General features: G+C 35.1%; 1 protein-coding gene across 12 annotated transcripts in view; it reads left to right on the plus strand.

Annotated features, from left to right (window-relative positions):
- The window catches only part of DGKB (diacylglycerol kinase beta), a 723,408-nt gene that overhangs the window by 148,882 nt on the left and 553,829 nt on the right, over positions 1-20,697 (plus strand). For 8 of the 12 annotated variants that reach the window (XM_032286738.1, XM_032286728.1, XM_032286731.1 and 5 more), the window contains exons 3-4: positions 3,632-3,708; positions 7,572-7,592. In XM_032286738.1, the coding sequence (XP_032142629.1) occupies positions 3,632-3,708; positions 7,572-7,592 (98 nt within the window). The remainder of the gene's footprint in view (positions 1-3,631; positions 3,709-7,571; positions 7,593-20,697) is intronic. The other 4 variants (XM_032286732.1, XM_032286733.1, XM_032286735.1 and 1 more) reach the window with 1 other exon arrangement.

The following is a 20,697-nucleotide window of genomic DNA, read 5'->3' on the forward strand; positions in this document are numbered from 1 at the left end:
GGGTTGCATCTACAATTGTATGTGTGCATATCTGGGTTGCATCTACAATTGTATCATTGTGCATTGTGCATTGTTGCATTGTAGATACAACCCATATACACACATACACAGATATATGATACAATTGCATTTACAGTTGCAAATACAATTGTATCATATATCTGTGTATGTGTGTATATGGGTTGCATCTACAATTGTATCATTGGCCTAAGATATGGTTGAAATATACATAGTCTATTGAGCTATGATATTCCAGAATGTATATGCATCTGTATATATGTGTGTATGGGTTGCATCTACAATTAAAGAGTAAAAAGAAGTGAAAACGGTTCTGCTAACTTAAAGTAGTGCCTTATTATCCACAAAGAAGGATTTGAGAATAAAGGATCATCAGCTTCATGTCTCTTTTAAATACACAATTTGGTCTGTGCCCTGTAAGTTTCAAACAAAGTTCATATTGAAGCAATTACTGTAATTTGTTGCCATTGAGGAATAGCTCTGATTAATTTAATCTTAATGTTTATTGCAATTCTATTGTTTCAGCTTTGTGATAAAGTTGAAAGGTGTGCAAAAATGAAAACACACATTTTCTTCCACAGAACAACCTTCAATCTAGCAAGGGATATGACATAAAAAAATTAACTGTGATCACAATATGGAAGATGCCAGCAAATTATACACCAAAAAAGAAATACCAAGGAAGCTGTATAGGCATCAAGCAAATGTATGTGCACACACACACACACCCCCCAGAGGATGTCCACAACAAAAAGACTAAAAGTCCAATTAAAAAATGGTCAAAGAACTTGAATAAACATTTCATCAAAGAATATACAAGTTGGCCAATATGCATATAAAAAGATGCTCAACATTGTTGGTCATTAGCAAATGACTAATCAGATGTGAATCAAATCGTTTCACATCCACTAGGATGGCTATAACGAAGAAATGGCGAGAAAATAACTAGTGTCAGGAAGGATATGGAGAGACTGAATCCCTTCTACCTTACTGATGGGAAGGTAAAATGGTACAGCTGCTGTGAAAATCAATTTGGCAGTTCCCCAAAACATTAAACATATAGTTAATGAATGACCTGGCAATTTTATTCCCAGGCATATAGCCAAGAGAATTAAAACATGTTTATACAAAAGCACTTGAATGTTCATAGCAGCATTCATGACAGCCAAAGCCTGATAACATGCTGAATGTACATTAGCTGATAAATAGGTTTTTTAAATGTAGTATATTCATTACAATGGAATATTATTCTGCTATAAAAAGGAGTAAAGTACTGATTCACGCTATAACATGGAAGAACCCGGAAAACACTAAGCTAAGTGAAACAAGTCAGACTCAAAGGAAACCTATTATATGATTCCACTTACATGAAATTTCCAGAATAGGCAAATATTGAGACACAGAAAATAGATTAATGATAGCCAGAGGTTAGACGGGAGAAAATACAGAGTGACTGTTTAATGGGTCTAAGGTTTCTTTTCAGGGTGATAAAAGCATTATGGAATTAAATAGTGGTAATGATTACATAATGTCATGAATATGCTAAATATTACTGAATTGTACACTTGGAAATTGTTAATGTAGTAAGTTTTATGCAGCATGAATTTTATCACACTTAAAAATAGTGTGTCACAGGCTGGGCGTGGTGGCTCACGCCTGTAATCCCAGCGCTTCACGAGGCCGAGGCAGCCAGATCACCTGAGGTGAGGAGTCCAAGACCAGTCTGGCCAGAATGGTGAAACCTTGTCTCTCCTAAAATTATAAAAATTAGCCAGGCTTGGTGGTGGGTGCCTGTAATCCCTGCTGCATGGGAGGCTTCCGAATCAACTGAACCCAGGAGGCAGAAGTTTCAGTGAGCTGAGACCGTGCCATTGTACTCCAGCCTGGGCGAAAAGAGCGGAACACCATCTAAAAAAAAAAAAAAATACTGTTTCACGTACATACACAAACCAACAGAAATTACAATATAAAGAAAGGAAATTGTACATTCCAAGTGAAAGTACAATTCATAAACTATAGGTATTATGTATTCAATAGGCATGTATGAGAGTTTCTAACAGGATGTTTCAAAATTTCATTTGATTTTTTTGTTTGTTTGTTTGTTTTCACAATTCAGCATCTGCTTATTTTATTTTTTTAAACTTTATTGCATTTTAGGTTTTGGGATACATGTGAAGGACATGCAAGATTGTTGCATAGGTACACACGTGGCAGTGTGATTTGCTGCCTTCCTCCCCATCACCTATATTTGGCATTTCTCCCCTTGCTATCTCTCCCCAACTCCCCACCCCCCACTGTCCCTCCCCTATTTCCCCATAACAGACCCCAGTGTGTAGTGCTCCCCTCCCTGTGTCCATGTGTTCTCATTGTTCAACGCCCGCCTATGAGTGAGAACATGCAGTGTTTGATCTTCTGCTCTTGTGTCAGTTTGCTGAGAATGATGGTTTCCAGGTTCATCCATTTCCCTACAAAGGACACAAACTCTTCGTTTTTGCTGGCTGCATAATATTCCATGGTGTATATGTGCTACATTTTCCCTGTCCAGTCTATCATCGATGGGCATTTGGGTTGGTTCCAGGTCTTTGCTATTGTAAACAGTGCTGCAATGAACATTCGTGTGCATCAAAAGTTCATTTGTAAATTAGTTTTCTGAAACTGGGATACATGTTGTGGTAGTCAAAATATAACTAACTCTTAGGAAAAGTTAAAAAGAATTTTATCCAAATGGTAGCAAACGATTGTCCATGCTCTGTTCCATAAAAGAAAACTGGAAAATCTGCTTATTTTCTACATTTTAATTTCAAAGTTTTTTTATTATTATTCAAAGTATTAAATATTTAGATGATTTATCCATATTTGTTAGCTATTATTTCCTTCTAACTTTAAAATGCATTGTAATTTTGAGATTTCTCAATCAAAAATTATATTTCAGTAAGGATAATGAGCATTATTTTAGTAGACTGGGTGAATATATGTTATCTTAATGTATTTAACTAATAATACCGATAATTCTTTTATGACATTAACTTAAAATTTTTGTACCAACTAATAATATAAAAGGTTTTAAAATAATAGTACTTTTGAAGAAAATAATTTATAATTCTTTTGGTAACATGTCTAAGCTTTGTTTCTTCATTGAATTAAAGTAAGCTTTAATTTATATATAACAAAACTGAAGTGTTATTCATAATGCATATAGAAGGTAAGATATGTAACATAACTGAATTAAAGCTTACTAAGGCTTTAATTACTAAAGTAAGCTTTAATTTAGTTGTGCTATATGTATAGAGAAAATTCTCCTTAAAAAATATCTACAACATACTAAAATCTACAACTTCCCTCTAAATGGATTCACCATTGAGGCTTAGCTACAGATTTTATTTTTCTTATCCAGCAGTATTGTTTTTATTTAATGCAGTGATCTTTTTGTTTCTTTGTAATTTCTTTTCCAATTAAATAGCCTCTCAAAAATGGCAAGAGACATTTTATGTTGGTTTTTAAATTTAGTTTCTGCTGATGCTTATTTGCATTTTAAGTGGCTTCTGTTTCTGGACTGGGCTAAACACCACAGCATGTGCATATAAACAATTTGTGTGTTTTCTGTTTTTTATAGATTCTACAAAGAAATTAAAGGATGTTCTTGAAGAATTCCATGGTAATGGTGTGCTTGCAAAGTATAATCCTGAAGGGGTAAAACTTCTTTTCTTTATATCAGTTTCATATATATGCTTAGAAAAGGGTACTTCTTAGTGAAAAATTCTTGGAAAAATGTATGTGTGTGTATGTATATGTACACATATACATTATATATGTATGATACAGTTATATGTATATGTACACATATACATTATATATGTATGATGCAGGTATATGTATATGTATGTGTATGTGTGTGTGTATATATATCTATATGCTCACCATAAATCATTTACCATATACCATGACCTAAACAAAATGAATTTTATAATGCAGTGGTTTTCTAGAAGATATGTTAAATGTTGTACTACGTTTTTCATTCAGATAACTCTTCTATATTGTATGCTTGAAATAATATGCATCATTTAAGTATAGTGTTGGCTTCTTTTCCCAGAAGTCAGGAAATAGTATTGGACAAAAGAGAGAAAGGGTATGCCTGGCTTTCAGTCTATGACCCACAAATTTCAACCATCAGTGAATATTGGTGTAGGGGTAGGGAGTTACTCCTTTCAGGCAATTATTTCCTTGACCAAATAAGGATTTTGTGTTGCTTACTGTTAGTTCATTTGTAGCTTCAGCAAGTACCATTTACATTGCTTTGGATCAAAAAACGAATGTCTCTTTACAAAAGACTCTTTTGTCTGGATGTATTAACTAGAAAGATTTGTTTTCTTACTAAAATGTGACCTGTTTTTTGTTATTGTTTTGTTTCTGTATGCTTGCGAGAACACACTTCTTAGTTATCTTTTAATATTGTGCTTCCCAGGGATTATAGAACTTAACTTTAGCTATCATAACCCTAAAGATATTCAAATTGTTTTGAAATTTTCTATCTGTATTTCTCATATTTACCTATTTTTCATGTCAAATTTTCTTATTCTCTCTACATTCTGGTACATTACTGTAACTTTTAAAACTCTTTAGCCTAGAAATTACTCTTAAAAAATAAAATTAATATTTGGTGCCTATAAATGATGGAGAATATAAATACTATTTAAAACCGTTCCCATTTTTCTCTGTTAGAAAAAAAATAGCTGTCTAACCTACACTTCCCTCATATTTTATTTTCCTAGATGTCATAGAGGAGGAGAAAAAAGTTAGCAGCTGAACCTATAGAAATGAGAATCTCAAAGTCTAAGAAAGAAGAGTTGAAAAAGTAAAGATGAATTATAACACTGAATTCCTATGACACAAAAATTGTAATTAATATTTATATTCACAGCAATACCTGAAAACTTGCATGCTTATCTAATCTATATACAGAGATAAAACCTGTTTTTTCCTCCCTAATGATAGCTTCTGGCTACAAACTCAGTTAAGTGATCTTGTTTGCAAAGCAGCCTTTTTTCTTCAATTATTTCTTATTTATAGGACTCTCAAGACTTAGTCTTGCTGTTTTATATTTCATGAGAATTACCAGTCTCCATATGCTGCATCTATTAAGGTAGTTATTAGATTCATTATTAGACACACATATCGCCCTTTTCAACAATGTAATATATTTCATAATGTACAGATCTATTGTTGAAATGTGTCATTAAAATAATAAACAGTTGAAAAACAAAAAATTAGATCTCATTATAACCCAAGAACAATTCTTAATTAAGAGCTAAACCACTTAATTAATTCTGATGAAATTTTTCCTTCAGAAGAAAATTTTGAGGTTTATATAATCATTTTAAAAGCTAGTACGTATCTTCTAAAAGCCAATCAAAAACTAATGGAGAATATTCAATGATGAGAAATAATTCTTTATGCCCTTAAGTTTCTCTTCAATAGATGATCTTTCAATTTATAAAAAATTACTTTTATTGCACTCCAGCCTGGGTAACAAGAGCGAAACTCCGTCTCAAAAAAAAAAAAATTACTTTTACAATATAACAGAATTCCTAATGTCAATTCACATGTGAAGTTGTCACTCTCCGTTGACTGGTCACCTTGACCCCAAAGTTGTCTGCACTGATGACAAGTTAAAGATGCTCAATTATACAAGACAAATTAGACAAGTGAGTAATCCAGCCTGAATTTGAAATGAATAATTATTCCATTGTTCTCTAAAAGGAACATGGCTTGTATATAAAATGTAATTTCAAAGAGAATATCTGTTAAATTGCTTATCCTCCTATAATGTAAAGCTGTGTGAATGGTAGATGTACTATTTTGTTTGTAATTCACTTGAATTACTGAATTTTTAAAGTGCTGTAGTTAAAAATTTAACCCAAAAAGATGTGACCTGTTGAAGTCTATTTTAATAGAGAAAAAAATGTTATGGATAATGTATGAATGAGTCATTTACTTTTCATACCTATCTTTTAAAGATAATTTGATAATTATTCCTTGAAGAAATGAATAAGATTAATATAAACAATAGCCTTAAAGATTCTGTAGGAATGAAAACCTTTTTTTTTTTTTGTTTTGTTTTGTTTTTTTTTGGGGACGGAGTTTCGCTCTTGTTACCCAGGCTGGAGTGCAATGTGCGACCTCGGCTCACCGCAACCTCCGCCTCCTGGGTTCAGGCAATTCTCCTGCCTCAGCCTCCTGAGTAGCTGGGATTACAGGCACGCGCCACCATGCCCAGCTAATTTTTTATTTTTATTTTTAGTAGAGACGGGGTTTCACCATGTTGACCAGGATGGTCTCGATCTCTTGACTTCGTGATCCACCCGCCTTGGCCTCCCAAAGTGCTGGGATTACAGGCTTGAGCCACCGCGCCCGGCATGAAAACCTTTAAAAGGCCTTGAGATTCCCACACTAATAAAATTACGAAGTTGTTAAATAAACTATTTTAAGAAAAGTGAAATGATTTTTTCAAGACTCAGAAGCTAGCTCATGACAGTAACCACAACGAAAACCTAGAATCCCAGTTTAAGGTTAATGCCCTGTGCTCTCCACTTCATTGGCCAAATCATAGGGGTAAAGAATGTCCTTTTAGATAGGAAGGAGAAAAGTTAGGGGAAGGCATGGGAAGACATTGCTTTTGTACTGAGTGTGGCACTTCCCACTACACATACATATTAATGGTCCATGCTTAACGAGGTAAGAGAGTCTTATTAGGCTCTACCTACTCTTGTGTAAATAATATAATGTTAAGAATATTATTACAGCTAGTTTGTAGCAGAGATCCAGTCTCAATGAGAGAGTATTCACAGTAGAACATAGTCAGGTAATATAAATAGTCTCCTGAGAGCAGTAGAGTTTGATAGTAAAAGGAGGAGCCAGTTTAGCATTGCATACATTTATTTTCTTTTGGTCTTGGACTTCAAGTTCAATTCCAAATTGCTCAACTTACAGCTGAGAAAAGAAAGTGGCAGAAGTATTTATAAATATATTTTAATCTTTAAAAGTATGGAGAGACGCTAGGTATGTTATGCTAATAGAAGGAAAGCTCAGGAATTTGAAATACATACAAAATCTAATATACCTTTATATACATGGTTACATTTCTATTAATCCTCTAAAAGATTTTAATCATATTGTATGTGTTACATTTTATTTAATGTCAGAAGAGTTTGTTTGTTATATACAAAGATGGATCTAGTCATTGATTCTCAAATGTTACTGTATCTCAGAATCAACTGGGCACACAAAAACATGGATTTCTGCCTGGCTCCACTTCTCCCCGCAGTTTTTGATTAGTGTGTTTGGGGCGGGGGCTCAAGAATTTGCATTTCTGTCAGTTTCCCAGCTTCTGTTGCTGCCACTGTTTCAAAACCACATTTTGAGACCTGTGGATCTAGGTTATGTTTGAAAATAAAACTGGAAACTTGAACTTTTAGCTAAATAATCAGAGATATGAGATAATGAGTATAAATTATCTTACATTAACACATGTATTCTTTCTTTCCTTGCATGCACAGAAACAAGACATTCTTAACCAAGTAAGACATTTTCTTTTCTATTAAAGTCTGTCTTTTCTTTCTTTATTCTAATATGATTTATGAATTTCTCATCCATATCACTGAACTATACGTCTGTACCAATAAGATTTCTATAGTGTACAAGATTGCCTGTAATACTGATAAGTTATAATTGAGTTGGATGTAACAAAATTTTTAAATCGTTTTAGTCAGTCAAAGGATTTGGTACCTTAATAAGAGCTAGGTCTCAAGTGTGGCCTTCAGTTTTGTAGACTCTAGAATTTATTTTTCTAATTTCACCAAGGTATATCAGGCTATGCTGTTATAATTTATTTAGTAAAAGTCTTAATTTATTAATTTACGAGGGGAAATTTAAAATTGCATTTAAAATGCGGTGATAAGGCCTTCTTTTGTTTTGTTTTGTTTTGTCTGCAGTGCTGTGATAGAAACTGTAGGGAAAATATAACCCAAATATTGTTGATTTTGCCCTCCTGGGAAGATTATTCAATCTGTTGCTTCAGCCACTCTCCCCGAAAATCTGTTTTGTAAACCAAGTTTTAAGTCAGTAGTTCAATTGGATGCAAAAAATTACAACACATTTTAAGGTGCTCTAAATGGATATTTTTAATCACACTAGAGTAGCTATGTTAGTAGCCTTCACCACTTCAGAAATATTTCTTACTAAAATGCATGAGTTGTCTAAAACTATAATATTGTCTCCTTTGGGCAGTCTTGCATATATGTACTAGCGTCTTATTCTTAAGTTGTTTGATAGTTTTAATGTCAACAGCCACTATAATTTTATGTCCATCACACAAACTACAATTATAACATCGGAATGATACCGGTGGATTATAATATACAGTTCCTATATATTACAATCTCCTATAATGAGTCATTGCTAACACGGCAACTCACTGACTTTGGCAACATTTACTGGCCTCCATTTCAGAGGATGGCCTTTTCCTGATTTCATCTCTGACTTTTCTGGAAAATTGTTTCCCCAAATATGGATGCCATGGGCTTTATGATACTTAAGAGGCAATCCCTTGGAGTAAATGATCATTTTCAAGAACATCTGCATTTTCAGGACTTGGCTAGTAAATGGTTTTTACTGAGCACCCAACAAATGCACCCTTTTGCACAACCTGCATCCTAACTAGAGGCTGTCTGAAACAGATGTCAAAATAAGCTCTAGCTTTTTTAGGGGTCAGTAGAATGAGTTTTGTCCTTCCTTTTCCTTGCCCAATCTTTGTTCCATGTGCAAGGGCTTAGCAGGCAAGCAATTTCAGTTACAGAATAGAAAGACTTGACAAAACGGAGGGTAGTCAATGGGGGAAGGAATGGAAAGCCTGCACATGTTAATGCTCTATGTGTGCTCTTTGTCTACCAGCGTTCTCTGAGTGTAGAATTTTCTCCATATATGTTTCTTGTCAGTAGATGTTCCTTGGACTGAGGCTGAGTTACGCTTACATAGCTCCACATGGCTCGCTTTACTTTTGCACGTGGTACTCTGTATTGTAGTCTCCCTTAATGTGTATACCCTTTACCGTCAGATGATACGCTTTTACCCCTTAATAAGGAACCAGGGGATTCAAAACCTACCTTTCGTAGTGCTGCTGCCTAAAGTAATATTTTAAATGTCTTTAACAAAGATAATGACACTGATATAATTATTAACAATGATATAAAAACCTTTTTACTGTGAGCTGTAATTATCCTTCTAGAACCAAATTCAACCCTTTCACGATGGAAAGCGTAAGTAAAGTCTAAGAGAGAAAACCTGGTCTGAGGAGTCTGACTGAACTGAGTTCATGTTAATGGGCCTTGGACAAGTTTTCTATCTTCAGCTTGTTCACCTATAAAATGAAGAGTATCAGCTTTATTGGACTGTTAAAAGGGTTAGATTCTAAAGTATATGTACAATAACTAGTTCTGTGTCTTGCACATAACAGGTGTTCCATTAATGTTTAGAGACAGTGACTGTGGTCATACTTTAGTGACCAATGTGATTTCATAGAAAAGTTCCAGAGTCCCTGTCAAACATAAGACTGAGACTGCTGGAAACACACCACCAACAAATTCTGTTTCCTTCATTTTCTCAGGACCTTGTTTTCTCATTTTAAATTGAGGAACTATAACTCTGATGTTGTTTGCACTCAAAAATAATTTCCTTCCACCACGTGGTAGAAGTAGGGGACATGACATGTAATTTGCTTCTTCTGCCAAGCCTGGCCACACTCCTGAGTGCTGTCCTGGTAGCAGAGCTATTGTCTTTTGTGTTGCTCCTTTGCTACAACTGTGTGGTGCTAGGATCATTAGTTAGCAAGGAACAGAAGTAGCATGTTAACCAGTATTTCTGCTTCTCTTCACCATTGCTATCAATATAGTTTCAGTGATGTTCCTCTTCTTATAAAATCTACCTACAACTATAAAATACAATTATACCAGTTGTGATCAACTGCTGTCTTTACAAACAAGTTTTGAAATCAAATATAAATATGTTTGGGAAATAAACATACAATTAACTCTCCTTAGTTTGATAATAAAAGCCAACTTTGAAAAGTGGTATTTCAAATTCATATTGTAGCATGTTCTTTGATTTTTTTGATAACATTTTCTAAACAATTGATATAAAAATTATAAACTACGTTAATGAAAAAATAATGCTGGCATTTTTAGGTGGTCTTTTTGTACTTTTCCAAGTGTAAGTTAACACCAACATTACTCTGTCACATGTAAATTTTATTTTTAGGGTCTATCTGTTGTTTTTACTTTTTCTTTTTATCATTATTAGAAATAGCTTTTTTGGCCAAGTGTGGTGGCTCACACCTGTAATCCCAGCACTTGGGGATGCCAAGGCAGGCAGATCACTTGAGGGTTAGGAGATAAGACCAGCCTGGCCAACACAGTGAAACACCGTATCTACTAAAAATACAAAAATTAGCTGGGTGTGGTGGCGGGTGCCCATAATCCCAGATACTTGGGATGCTGAAATGGGAGAATCACTTGAACCCTAGAGGTGGAGGTTGCAGTGAGCTGAGATCACACCATTGCATTCCAGCTTGGGCAACAGAATGAGACTCTGTCTGAAAAAAAAAAAAAAAAAAAAGAAATAATTTTTTTCGAGCAAAAGAGCACTGCAGGGTGCTAAAGGAATACAAATCTAGACATTTTGGTAAAAAGACTTAGAATGTCTAAGAATTTTAATTTTTATAGGTTAAAGATATCATATTTTTAGGTGAATAAGTTAAATTCCCAATTTAGAACAATATCTCCAGAAGCAATGTGGGCCATGGACTTGGGTAGAAGAGAAGACCACAGATGAGTTATGGGAGAAGTACAATCAGTAAGAACATTGAGATGACACTGGGCGTCAGAATGGAGATGGGGTGCAGGCAGATTTGAGCATATTTCATATGTACAACGAAAAGTCTTAGGTTATATTTTGAATGTCAGAGGGTACATAAACAGTTACAGTCTACACAGGGTTTTCAAGAGTGGGCAGCTGAATAATCATACCTTTACTTTTAGTTGTTATACCTTATTTGTGTATATCTTTTTTTTGAAATGGCAGAACAATTTGACACGCCAGTAAAAAAAAATGCATCTAATACTGATAAACCTGTGGCAAATTACCTTGTTCAATATTGCAAAATCTGTCTATAAAATTATAACGCACATTGAAGTTAGAAATATGTATGTCTTCAGTGTCAGAAGCTTTTGGTGTTGGGCAAGTCAATGAGCTTTTCTGAGCCTCAGTTTCTTTGTCTATAGGTATTGTGATGATTAAATGATAGCATACATGTAACATACTTAGTGCAGTTCCTGAAACATACTGACATTTGCAAGGTGTTACATAATGAGGACCTATAATGTAAAAGACTGTGTCTTACGCTTAGTGATGCAAAGTCGTGTTGGATCATATAGCCCTTCAGGAAAGAGAAGCTTTGCATGGAATCTGCCTGCCCATTGTGCATTATAAACCCCCCTGTGGAGATTTTCTTTAAAAGTGAACATACAAGTAAGGGCTAATTAAAAATTAACCTTATTAATTGAAATTATATATACAAAGGTGTTCAAGACATTTTTATTGGGTTTTACTTTGCAAGGAGAAAATAATGTTAGAGGAGTTATATGTGTGTTTCAGTAACACTCACTCCTGTCCTAGTGACAACACCGAAAACTGTCCGGTGTGACAAGACAGTGTCACATTAGACTAAAATAGATTTTAGCTAAAGTATAAAACAGTTAGCTATAGATCCTTGATTACAAGACATATTAAAAATCATAGTAAAAATATTCTGCTTAAAATTTTTCCAATCCATGATTTGCATTTTGTAATTACTAGAATGTAGTAGCATTTTCTTTCTTGCCATTTCCTATTTTTTACTAAAAAATGCATTTCTAATTGTGTTTCTACTGAGTCTTCATAAATTCTATTCTTAGGTAGCTAGAGTTAATGGAGTATGTGCTTCTGAAGTGGTAAAATATTTTTCATTTGCCAAAACTAATTTAAAAATTAAAATTCAAGGTTTTCACACTTTGCGCTCTTTCTTTTCAAAGGAAGTATTCACAAGACAGCTTTAGGGGACTATCAGGGAACTCTCTGAAATTTGAAGTAATGAATGGTCAATTGCAGTGCAAGATAAGCATAAGCCAGTTGTAGTGCAAGATAAGCAAATGCAATATTTAAAATATAAATTTTTCTAAATGAATTTTAATATAAAAAATTATATTTTGAAATTTCACAAAAATTGCCATGTTGCATATTTAATAAATATGCTTTGGCTCAATGGCCTTGATAACAATTTTTTAATTTAATATAAGTAATGTTATAAATTAGAATCCAGAATAGAAATAGAAACTGTAAAACAAACAAACAAACAACTCTGCTTAATTTTAATTTTTATCTACCTAATTCCATCAGAGTTCTTTGCCCTAGAGGCACACAGTATTTTACAAATATAGGTACTCAGTCAACATTTGTTGATTAGATAAAGCAATTTCTTTGTGGTTTCAAACAGTTACTTTATCTATAATAGTTGTAGATTTAGGTGTCATTTTTTGTGTTTTAGGTGTCATTTATTAATTAGTGGTGAATACAAGTGTTGTATTTGACCGAGTGTAGAAAGTTATCACAAGACAAAAGTATGCCAGATTGCAGGGTCATTTATTATGCCGGCGACCACAGAGGACTCACGTCTCTCCAACCTGTGGTGGCAACAGGAGGGTGCCACGATTTTTTATACCTGAAAAACCACCTTGGGAGTGGGGATGAGGAGCGGGGATGGGGATGAAAAGGCTTCAGACATTCCGAGGGCTAGTGGATTCTGTAAATTACCTCCTGGGCAGAGATGAGGGTGGGGGTCTCCGGACATTCCAAGGGCCAAGGGGACTTTTGTCATTCCGTTTGTTACTTAAGTGGTTTACAGAAGTCAAGATAAACATTTGTTTACACATTATCTGGTTAAGGTGGAAATCACAGACCTTAGTTACTTATTACAAGCCACAGGAGCCAGGATGGAACTAGCTTGGGCTGCTTAGTCTGGCAATTGCCGGTAAAAAGGCTAGCAATTCTGGCAGTTACTGATAAGAAAAGGTAAGCAGCTTTACATAGTTTTGAAGAACAAACAGCAGTTCTATTTACAGAGGCCAAGGACAGTAGTTATTGTGAGGAGAATGGGGCAGCCATTTCAACTTATCTAAAAACAGTTTTACATTTTATAAAATAGTTTTGCTCCGGTTCTGGCTCTAGGCCAGCACAATATCACACAAGCTAGTTAGAAAAACATAAAAACTGATCATAGGGTATCTTTTGTCTGATACAAAAAGTATTTTTATAGTCATATAGTTCTGTTAAAATGTAAGTCAGATCATGGAATTTTCTACTAAAAATTCGCTTCATGTTAAAGCCATAACTCTCTTTTGATGATCTGATACCCTGTGCAGCCTTCCCTAGTCCACACATCCCCACAGCTTGAGTCTTCGACCTTGTCTCCTGCCATTCTAGTCCTTCATTCCTGTTCTAGTTTCCTGCTCCTTCTCACTGGTCCTATGTAAATTTCTCTAGAATAGGGCCATCCTTACACCTCAGGGCCATTGTGCTAGCTCTCTTCTCTGCCTGAAATGTGCTTTCTTCAAATAGGTGTAAAGCTGCCTCCCTCATTACCTTTAAATCTTTACTCAAGGAGTAGCTTCTCATTTCTTGATCATTAGATTTAAGAAACTGCAAGCACCTTCCCCCAGAAATCTTTCTTATTTATTTTTTATAACACTTAATATAATTAGACATTGTAGATTTAGAACTTTAATGTTGCTGTTTTCTTATTCCCTTCATTAGAAGATAAGTTCCCCCATGGAAAGACATTTCTGTGTTCTAGTATCAGCTTTACCTCAACACCTAGAACAGGTACAGAGTGGGTGCTGCTGAATATGAGAAAAACCACAACCGAAAACTACCCAAAGAAATTAATGATAGCGTGATGACATTTATTTTCATTCACTTTGAATCTGCTTGGATGAATACTAGTGCCTTTTCTTTAGTATTAAAAGGGATTTAAAAACAAAGCATCCAGATGGTTAGAAATAATAATGAAAGGCATATAGAAATGTGCTTTGAATCTGTGCCAATTTGGCAGCAACATCTGAGCAGCTCCCTCAGTCAGTATTCTTTAAAAATTCTCTGTTATCTCCCTAAATAGTCTGTGGCTGCTCCTTGAAGAAAAAAAATTAAAAAGCAGTTTTTAAAATTTTGAACATTTGTGTGTGTGTGTGTGTGTGTGTGTGTGTGTGTGCGCGTGTGTGGATATGCGTTGATGTGTTTGAACCTACAGCAATTCAGTTTTTGAATAGTCATTCAGTTACGTCTGACTGAAATTTTATCATTAATGGTTTCATTGATATGCATATAAATGATCACACTGTATTTAAAGGTCACAGTCTTCAAAAAGCACTTCTAAGGCTGTTACATGACAGCAGTAGAAACTCTGATGCCTAAATTTGGAAATTTTCTTGTAGGTCATGATCTAAGGAAAACGTACATAGATGAGGACATCATCCATTTATCAGAAATGTCTATTCATGTGGACAACATTGAATTTTAGGAGATATTTGAAAAGATTTTACTAACAAGAGAAGAAAGGGGATGGGTTAACGATGAAACACACTGAAGAAAAATTTCTCAATGAATTGAAAGCTCTGATTTAGAAAATTAAAAAAAAAATAGCAAGGCGTGATGGCACAAGCCTGTGGTCTCAGATACTTGGGACATTGAAGTGGAAGGATTGCTTGAGCTCGGGAGATTGAGGCTGTAGTGAGCTATGATTGGCCCACTGCACTCCATTTTGACCCTGTCTCAGAAAAAAAACAAAAAAAAAGAGGTTTGTGTTTTACCACATTGCAAGTCCTGTCTAAAGCCAGAAAATGTGAGATAAATTAATTTTGCTCCGAAGAACACAGTGAAGAAGTTTGAGAAAAAAATTTACATTGTCAGTAAAACTTCAGCAATAAATAATATGATGTCAACTTATATAAATAGTTTAAGAACTAAGGAAGTTTTTATTTCATTCTTATATCTATAATAGACTTTTATTTTTCAAAATAAGCTGTATATTTTTTGAATTGCTGCCTTATGAAAATGGTAATTTGTCACTGTCGTCTGATATAGAACAATTATAGCAAAGTATTTGAGACACACAAAACCTGAAGTTTTTATTCAGAAAAATGCAATGAAGTTTACAGTTTTCTGTACCAGTAAAAAGGCAAATTAGCTGAGCAGGGTTTCTCACACCTGTAATTGCAGTATTTTGAGAGGCTGAGGCTGGATCACCTGAGGTTAGGAGTTCATGACCAGCCTGGCCAATATGGTGAAACTTTGTCACGACTAAAAATATAAAAATTAGCTGGGTGTGGTGGTGAGCACCTGTTACGTCAGCTGTTAAGGAGGCTGAGGCAGAGAATCACTTGAACCCAGGAGGCAGAAGTTGCAGTGAGCCAAGTTCATGCCATTGCACTCCAGTGTCGGGAAGAAGAGTAAGACTGTCAACAAAAAGGGGGGGAAATTGAGATAACTTAAAAATGCATCTAAGGCAAAGACAGTGCTTCCTTTAACTTATTCCTTTTATTTATTTTATATTTTATGTGCCCAAGGGTATGTTAAGTGTTTTACATCAATTTTTATTACATTGAAACAACTCTGAATAATTCCTTTTTTTCATATATGGAGTCTCGCTCTGTCACCCAGGTTGGAGTGCAGTGGTGAGATCTTGACTCACTGCAACCTCTGCCTCCCAGGTTCAAGCAATTCTGTCTCAGCCTCCTGAGTAGCTGGGACAACAGACACATGCCACCATGCCTGGCTAATTTTTTTTTACTTTAATAGAGATGGTTTTTGCCATGTTGGCTAGACTGGTCTTGAACTCCTGACCTCAGGTGATTTCTGCCTGACTCGGCCTCCCAAAGTGCCAGGTGTGAGTCACTGTGCCCGGCCTGAATGATTTATTTCATCTACCACTTTATATAGAGGGAATTAAGGCTCAGAGCTGTAAGAAAATAAAACAGTATTTTGCTTCCTGAGCAAGAGAGAACTGTAGTTTAGAAATTTCAGAAAGTCTTCCTGAGAGCTGAAAAAAGAAGAGTAAAGGAGAATTGTATTGCTTATAAGGAGAAATGCTAGTAATGCAGGATTTTTTGCTCCTTAGTTCAGCTAAATCCAGGTTCTTGTCTCATGACCAGGAAAAATTAAGCATGTGGACACATTGAAGGCTGAGGAGGGCAGAATTTATGTGAAAGGAAAGTACTCAGAAAAGAGAGGGGTTCTGCCCACAGGTTTTCACCTCACAAATTGAATACCAGGCCACCACACATGAGGTGAAGAGGCCAGGCTCTTCCCCGGCATAAAGCACAAATTTCTGGTGGCTCTGCTCCATCTTTCCATTACACATCCAGGCCCTTAGTCTGAGCCACTCCACATTGATTTATTTCCCTACTGAGCATATGTTAATGGACAGAATTTTTCTCTGTGGCCATGTTTAAGCAAGTGCCCTGTGCATAATGTCCTGGACAGGTCAGAGGTTCTCCAGGGACCCTCCCGTATCTGCCTAGGCATTTGTGTGCCTCCTACCTGTATCATTCTCCCTTCTAAAGAGGTACACAAAAGGTACTGCCATTAGAATAGGGAAGAAGACTGATCTTAACTGCTCCCTGCTGACAGGGGGCGCTGTTTGGGAAAGCTGGCAGTCAGAACTCTCTCAAAGGCATATTTAAGAGTCTCTGTTAAAAGAGGCCGTGTTTGAGGCTCTGGTTGCATGAGCACCTGGAGTTTGATGGGTTGAAGGTAAGAAGAGACAGACGGGGTTATTAGAAGATATTAAAACCCAACAAAGAGGGATGGGTAAGGGCAGCTTAAAAATCCCAAGGCTACCAGCGTGCTCAGATAACTGGTGGCTATAATTATGCCTGCTAAAATTTGGTTGCATGGGGCTTGGCTTTGTTTAGCTCCCTTTATCTTATTTTCCCAAAGGAACCTCTGGGTTATGGAACCCTATTACTCCTATCTCCTGGCAGGATTTGCAGGATAATTGCTCAGAATTAAAAATATTGATCCAGATTATTACATTACCCATGCCTTTTGTTTATTCTGAGTTATAGCCGGAGATTGCTGGATGATTCACAGGAATAAGTGGGTTAATCTAAAATGTAGGCCAAAAAAATTGAAAACAACTAATGAGACTAGAATTTCATGACAAATGTGTGATAAGTTTAGAAACATAATTTTTCTCTCCCCAGTCCTCATTTTTGTTAAAAACAAATCATGATGGGACTGAGTTGTTTGCAAAATAGTCTTCAGTTTTATACTTGACCTGTTTGCATAAAATGCAGGAAGAATAACTATTTTTGCATAGGCTTTTAAAATTGGTTTTGATGGAATTCTGTTCCATAAGGAATATCGGATATGACTTTGTAAAGCCAAGCCCAGCCATGGGTGAGTACCCTCAGATACCTATGAATTGGGTGAATTCCTCTCTTCTTGAAGTTCCTAGAATATAGAGTTCTTGGGCTTATTAGAAAGTGACATTCTTCACTCATCACAGGTTAGCAAGCCTGTACAAGAACTGTATAGACAAGATATGAGGCCAGTTTTCCAAGGGGCTTTCATTAGCTTTGCAAGTTGAGCTTGATTCCTTAAAGGAAGGCATACCTCTCCAGTCAAAGTCTTGGTAAAACAACCAGTTTCTCCATTTGTGTTCTCTTGCAAAAGAAAATGAATTCTTATTACACTGATGCAACTAAACATATTTGCCATAAGTTAAGAATATTCATAGATAGTTTCTAAATTTTAGAGAAACCAGGCAGAGAGAAAAATGTATGCTTCCATTTTTGTTCACAGGAGTATACCTTACTCAATAATTAAAGACTGTAAATAGTTCAAAATAAAAGTTTTCTTGACTCTGAATAACAGAACAAGGATCAGCAATGTTTCAAGTGAAAGGTTAAAAAAAAAAAAAAAGATTACTTCAGTTTTTTATTAGTGCAGTCCATTCAGTTAACTCTTGTTCTGCTTGATATTCATGAACATTTCAGCTCCTTATGAGTCCTGTATGTTTTTCCTTTATTTCAATGTTACAACCTCCAAAGTTATCAGAAACTTGTATTTGAGAACAACTGTCAAAGTTCTATAGCTGATTATAAACCATCTTTTGAAGAGGATCAAGAGAAGACAATGCTTGTCTGTGAATAACAAAATGACCAATGTAGTTACAGTCAGAAATGTGATGGACAAAATGTGGTTATCTCTGTGGTTTACAGTAACTTAACATAACAACCTTAATTGTGATGGATAATATATGCTCAACATTAGAATTTAGAAATCCCATACAATTTTGGAATATATATTTACATTACTCACTAAAATATAACCAGAAGAAAATAAAACATCATTTTGGCAATCCCATGTACCTAATCATGTTAAATAATACTGTTTAGCTGTCTTCTTCTGGCTCCTCTAGGGACCTTCTGACCTTCTGTAGCATCCAAAAGTTAGGGATCAGGAAAGACAACGTTGAAGCTGAAATTTGATTTTGGGAAGTCCGTTAAGTGTTAGAGGTTTAAAACACTTGATATTATGAAATACAATCCCAGATTACCATAAGATAGTTATTTTGTTAAAATGATGACTCAAAAATTTTAAAACAAGGCAAAAACCTTTGCTCATTAAGAGGGAGGACTTAGCTTTCCAAAAATTTGTTTTCTTGTCTTCTCTTTCTTTTCCTTGACAGTCTATTCATGAGGAAAATGAAAATCTTTCATTATCCTTTATCATTACATAAAAATCTTGTACAAGGGAGAGAGCCAAATTTTACCCTTACATCAGTTTATTGTTAATCCCAATTTTCTAAAGAAACCTTATAGATAATTCTACCCAGTCTTAACCAGTTTGACCATGAGGTAAAATTCTTAAAAACTTTTTTTAACCCATTACACATTTTGCTAAAGAGCAAATTAGTGCCTTAAGGAAACCTTGTTGTGCTTTTATGTCATTGCTCAATTTACAGAACAAAATCATGTAATCCTTTGAATTTAGTCAATGTTCATACACAGAATTTCTCGTGCAATATTAAATTTAGAAAACTTCTACAACTTGTTTAAACCTTTAATTTTATCTTATCTAATTTAAAACAATCATTTAACCCTAGGCAAAAATTTACTTGCATTTCCATGCTTTCTTATAATCTTTTACTGAAAACACTTTTACTGTTCTTACACACCTTGCATGTAAATCTCTTTTCAGTGGTCTCAGTTACATTTTATAATGGTAACTCTTAGCAATATTTAACTTTAATGTAAAATCTGGTCAGTTCTTTAATTATGCACTAGGCAACATAAAGTTTGATTCCTTCCAGGCTGTTCAAGGGCTTGGTTAATTCTGTGTGTCCTCAGAACTTACCGAGTTGTAAAGCAGGCAACTCAAACAGTTCTCAAAGCCCAAAGAAGCAGTTTGCAATCTTCAAACATTTAGCAAATCTAGTATCTGATCTGCATAATTTAGACCACCTACTTACATTCTAATGACATTTGAATTTTACTAGTAATCTTTAAGACCGTTTTTATTTCTCAAAGATGAAAGCTGTAAGAATTGAACTAAAAGGTATTACAGTTTTTATTCTCCCTGAAAAAAATATTTGATATAAGCACTTATTTTTCTTTAGGCCAATTAATTAGAGTGCTTTTATATAAACATCATACACATAACACATATATAACTACAGAGCCAGACAGAAGATCCAGTAGCTGTAAGATTTTTCATTTGCAAATCTCCTAACTGGATAATTGACCTCAGGGTGGAGCCATCCAGAAACAGGGGTAACAATACCTAATAAGCAGATATAGGTGGAAGACAAAAACAGATTTCGAAAGGGATCTATCTGCCACTAATTACTGGGGTTCCATGAGGAAAACAGGGGTTTCTCCAAAAATGGAATACATTATATCTTTTCTGTTTTTCCCAAGAAGTCCCAAGCCATCAGAAATTATCTTGGGGTCCCTGATGAGTACATTAAGAGTGTCAAGACAAAATAGAGAAAGGCAATTCAGTTGACTGGGGGAAAAAGAATTTTTTTCAGAAAAACAAAATCCACTAAGAGAAAAACATAAAGGCCTTTTAAATATACCTATAGCTTGGATATCCGCTTTTAAGTAAGCTGAGAGTTCTTTAAGAAAATCCTTTTAAATCCCTTGTTACCTAACTTTAGCCATGCCAAATGTCCAGTATTTCTGGCTTTTGAACTTTACCAAAAGTGACCTCACAGCTGAAACCCACAAATCTCAAAATGTTATGCTTTAACTGTGAGTGTATGGGGTATTTTCAAAGGGGTGGTAAGCAGTTTTTACAAAATCTAGAACCTTTAAAGTAGCATAGAGAAAGAAAGATTTACAAAAGGACACTAGAAATTATAAAGGGAGGGGAAGAGAATCAGCAAATGGTAAAAGTGACACAGATATTTACCAGAAACGACTCATTCCCTAAGCCAGGATTGAACACAGGCCGCCATTGTAAAATGGTGGAGACAAAAACATGTCACCCTCCCAAGGACATAAAACAAGATGGAGGCATGCTGCATAGTTT

The sequence above is a fragment of the Sapajus apella genome, unplaced genomic scaffold (assembly GCF_009761245.1).
Source record: "Sapajus apella isolate SASKATOON/1434 unplaced genomic scaffold, GSC_monkey_1.0 scaffold19, whole genome shotgun sequence".
Lineage (NCBI taxonomy): Eukaryota > Metazoa > Chordata > Mammalia > Primates > Cebidae > Sapajus > Sapajus apella.